This window comes from Gekko japonicus, unplaced genomic scaffold, assembly GCF_001447785.1.
Source record: "Gekko japonicus isolate JY-2015 unplaced genomic scaffold, Gekko_japonicus_V1.1 scaffold1022, whole genome shotgun sequence".
Lineage (NCBI taxonomy): Eukaryota > Metazoa > Chordata > Lepidosauria > Squamata > Gekkonidae > Gekko > Gekko japonicus.
The window spans coordinates 285,355-289,313 of NW_015177040.1; the positions used below are offsets into that span (position 1 = coordinate 285,355).

At 51.4% G+C, this 3,959-nt stretch overlaps 1 protein-coding gene across 1 annotated transcript in view; it reads left to right on the forward strand.

Moving 5' to 3' along the window:
- Window positions 1-3,959, forward strand: part of TSPAN6 (tetraspanin 6) — an 18,655-nt gene that overhangs the window by 7,754 nt on the left and 6,942 nt on the right. The window contains exons 4-6 of the mRNA XM_015428021.1: window positions 262-360; window positions 1,383-1,538; window positions 2,430-2,513. Of these exons, the coding sequence (XP_015283507.1) occupies window positions 262-360; window positions 1,383-1,538; window positions 2,430-2,513 (339 nt within the window). The remainder of the gene's footprint in view (window positions 1-261; window positions 361-1,382; window positions 1,539-2,429; window positions 2,514-3,959) is intronic.

Sequence of the window (3,959 nt, forward strand, 5' to 3'; positions counted from 1 at the left end):
GAGGGTCGTGGCCCCGCCCCCAGCGTGCTCGGTGTCCTAACGTCACTTCCTGGTGACGCGCACGTCGGGGCGGGGTTCCCCCCAGGCCCCGATCCGCCGCTGGCGGGGAACGGGCCTCTGGGGCGGGTGTTTCCACGCCCCCCGGGGGGACTTGGCAGCCCTATTGTTTTCAGTCGTGCCAGATTTAACCCATTAACGGTCATATAGCTGAATAATATTTCTTTAAAGAAGTGTGATTGGTATCTTCTTTCCCCCCTGCAGATTAAGAACAGCTTTAGGGCAAACTATGAGCGTGCCGTGGAGGAGTACAAGGGGATCACGGATGAACAAAGCCGGGCAGTTGATACCATCCAGAGCACAGTGAGTACCCGCTGCTGTCTCCTTATGTGGCGTCGCTAGTGGGGCTGTGTGTCCCGTCCAGCGTATCGTGCGTGCTCCTTTTCCTTTCGGGGAAGTGCTGGGAGTTACAGAGCGGGGGGCGTATTCTTCAAAATGAGGCGTTAGGAAAACTATCATACTATATATACTGTATCATACTATATATGCTCACAATACCGAGGATTCTCGTCGCAAAGTGCTAGAAAACGGATCAAATACCGAGTAGAGAGGAAATAGTTATGAAAATTTTAGAGATCGCAGAAATGGAGAAGCTGAATATGTTGTTATCAGGAAAGACAGAATGTAATTTTAACCAAAAATGGCAAAAAGTTTACAAATAGATTGAGAATAACGTTTAATGTAACTCCACCGAGTGCTTATCATGTATACTTTATTCCTGTTTTTGTATTGAAAACTTGAAAAATAAAATTTAAAAATAATAATAATAAATGAGGCGTTAGAAAAAGCGACGCTATCTCTGCAAATGAACAAGGTTAGGCAGCACAGAAGCTGCAGGAATGTTGTTGTTGGTTCCGAGTTGTTCAGACTTTCTGAACTCTCCCTTTCCCCCCCTCTACTATATGCGCATTGGTCATCAGAAGAATCCGTGTGCAACGCTCTGTGGACTGTGGTGCAATCAGGGTTGCCAGTGCCACCCTCCAGGTTTCTCCTGGAGATCTCCCGCTATTACAATTGACCTCCAGATGACCAAGATCCGTTCCCCTGAGGAAAATGGCCGCTTTGGAGGGTCGACCCTAGGGCCCCATACGCTGCTGAGGGGAGGGTCGACCCTAGGGCACCATACCCTGCTGAGGCCCCTCCCCTCCCCCAAACCCTGCTCCCCCCAGTCTCCACCCCCCAAATCTTCTGGTGTTTCCAACCTGGAGTTGTAAACCCTAAGCATGAGGGATAAAAAGTTAAAAAAATAAGGCCAGGAATGTAAGAGCGGCGTATTCCAGATGCACGATGTTACACCCCCTCTGCTTCCCCCCCCCTCCCCGCAGTTACACTGCTGTGGTGTTGCAAACTTCACAGATTGGGAGAAGACTGAGTACTTCAAAGAGAAAGGGATACCTGCAAGCTGCTGTAAGACCCAGTTGAACTGTACGATGGCAGATATGAAAGATCCGGACAGAGCCAAGGGAAAGGTGTTCGATAAAGTAAGCAACCCCAAAGCGGTGTCCCCCTCCCCGAGTCCTGGAAAGAGGTGCAAAGAGTCAAGGCTGCTGTCGTAGGTTTGGTTTCCCGTGGAGGGTCGGGCTACGTTGTGGAGGTAGGGACAGAAAACCAGAGGAGTTTGTTTTGTTCCGACTAGGGGCTTAGCAGCTGGCAGCCATAACTTCTCAGTGGGCACAAGAACTGAGGTGCTTGCTTCTTTCCTGGAGGAGGAACTGGCAATTACTGCCGATGAGCAGGCTGGCGGGGTGCCGTGGTGGGCAGTGCTCCCCCTAAGCTGAGTTGGTGTGAGCTAGCTCACAGTTTTGTTAGCCTCCGGCTCACACGTTTTTGTCTTAGCTCAGGAAGGAGGGCTCCAGAGCAAACTAATTTCTGCAGTAGCTTGCTCACAACTTTAATGCCAATAGTAGAATTTTTGCTCACAAGACGCCACGGCTTAGAGGGAGCATTGGTGGTGGGAGTTGTTTTGGTGTGGAAACTCTTCTCCTGTGAAGCTCTGCTGTTGTTATCTGCTGGGCCAGTGGTTTTCCAAGAAGAAGAAGAAGTTCTGCTGAGGTCAAAGCACTAATACTGGCTCAGCTTGCCCCTCGTGCCTCTGGGCATCAAGTTCGGGGTCACTGGGAGCTGGGAATTCCCCGCCTTGTGCAGGGGGCCGGACTAGACGACCCCTGGGGTTCTTCCCAGCTCTGTGCTCCTGCGAGTCAAATTGAAAACTGCACTGGGTCTGATCAAAGGACATTTTGCTGCAGAGCGAACTCACAATGCCTGAATCATTTGTCCAGATCTGAGGGCCAGGAATGTGTCTGGTTTTTCACAGGCAGATGTTGTCGGGAAGCTCACTGGTGTATTATTCCCCCCCTTCCCTCCCCCCACAGGGTTGCTTCAGTATGGTGACACAGACAATGGAGTCCAAACTGAGCATTGTCGCTGGGATCTCATTTGGCATCGCTTGCTTCCAGGTAAAGTCTCCCTTCAGAGTGCTTCTTGTCGTCTCATGGGTTTGATTCTCTCTCCCTTCCCCCTTTTGAATCCTCGCTTATCTGGGTTCCAAGGACACAGCAGGCTTCAGATAGGAGGCCGCGGGCCGGGTGATCTGGCAGTGACTGGCTGCTGTGCTGATAAGACCTTGCCTTTTCTCTTCTGCAGACGCCAAAGGGGGCTGCCTCCTCGCCAGGAGTGCGCTGTGTAGGGTCAGGTAGCCACCCACGGTATCAGTGTGTGAACGGTGCCTGCCAGGCTGTGTGTTGTTTTTTTGTTTTTTTTTAAAAGCACATCGGTGGTGGCAGAACAGCAGCGTTGCAAGCCGGCTGGCTGCTGCTGGGCTCTTCCGGGACTTGATTTCTTAGAGATCACACAGATCTGTCCAGATCGGTTAGTCATTGCAACGGCTTAAAAGTGACCAGGCGTGAAAGGCATGCTGACGTGCTTTCTGTGGCAAGAAATATCATCCAGTGGCTTAGAGCAACGATTGCATCAGCTCTTGCATCACTCATTTTTTGTTGTGCTCCTCACTCCACTCTTTCTCCGGAGGACTCAGGGCTGTTTGTGTCGAACTCTCTGTGGGCTTGCCTTTCAGTCGCTGATCAGGTCCACGCTTGCATGGCTTCAACAGAAACACACTACTAGGCGCTCCCCGGGGCAGTGACTGTTGTCATGCTGGTCTGAATATGCTTCTTTTTATGGGATACCGACATAACAATTGATAATGTTGCAAGGTGGGATGGCAGCGCCCCTGCAACCTATCAGCCACCTAGCCATGATGTCAATCAGTCCAGTGTTCCTTGGGTCTGCTGTCTTTATATTTATTTCTTCACCACCTTGTTCTCCTGCTCTTTGTGAAAGAAGCTCAGGATGGCAGACGTTGGTCTCCCTTTCCCCGTTTTATCCTCGCTACAACAGAGGGGTCCAGGATCATCCAAACTTCTGGGGCACGGTGGGCATTCGACCCTTTAACTACTACCCCAAACTGGCTCTCCTTTACGGTGACTGGATGTAATTCAGGGCTGGGGTGGAAGGAATTCGGCAGTACGCCCGCCAGCGACGTCTGCATGTGGTCCCAAGTGTTTTCTGTAGACATCCTGCTGTTGACGTTCGCAGCCATTCAGTGTGGATCCGCAGTGTACACAGTGCAGGTGAGACCTCGCATGAAGATTGCCTTTCTCTGAGATCGGCACAGCTCTGGCCTCATCTCTTGCTCAGAGCCAGTTTGGTGTAGTGGTTAAGTGTGCGGACTCTAATCTGGGAGAACCGGGTTTGATTCCCCACTCCTCCACTTGCACCTGCTGATGTGACCTTGGGTCAGTCACAAGCTCTGGCACAGCTGTCCTTGAAAAAGAGCAGTTTGTGTCAGAGTTCTCTCAGCCCCACCCACCTCACAGGGTGTCTGTTGTGGGGAGGGGAAGGGA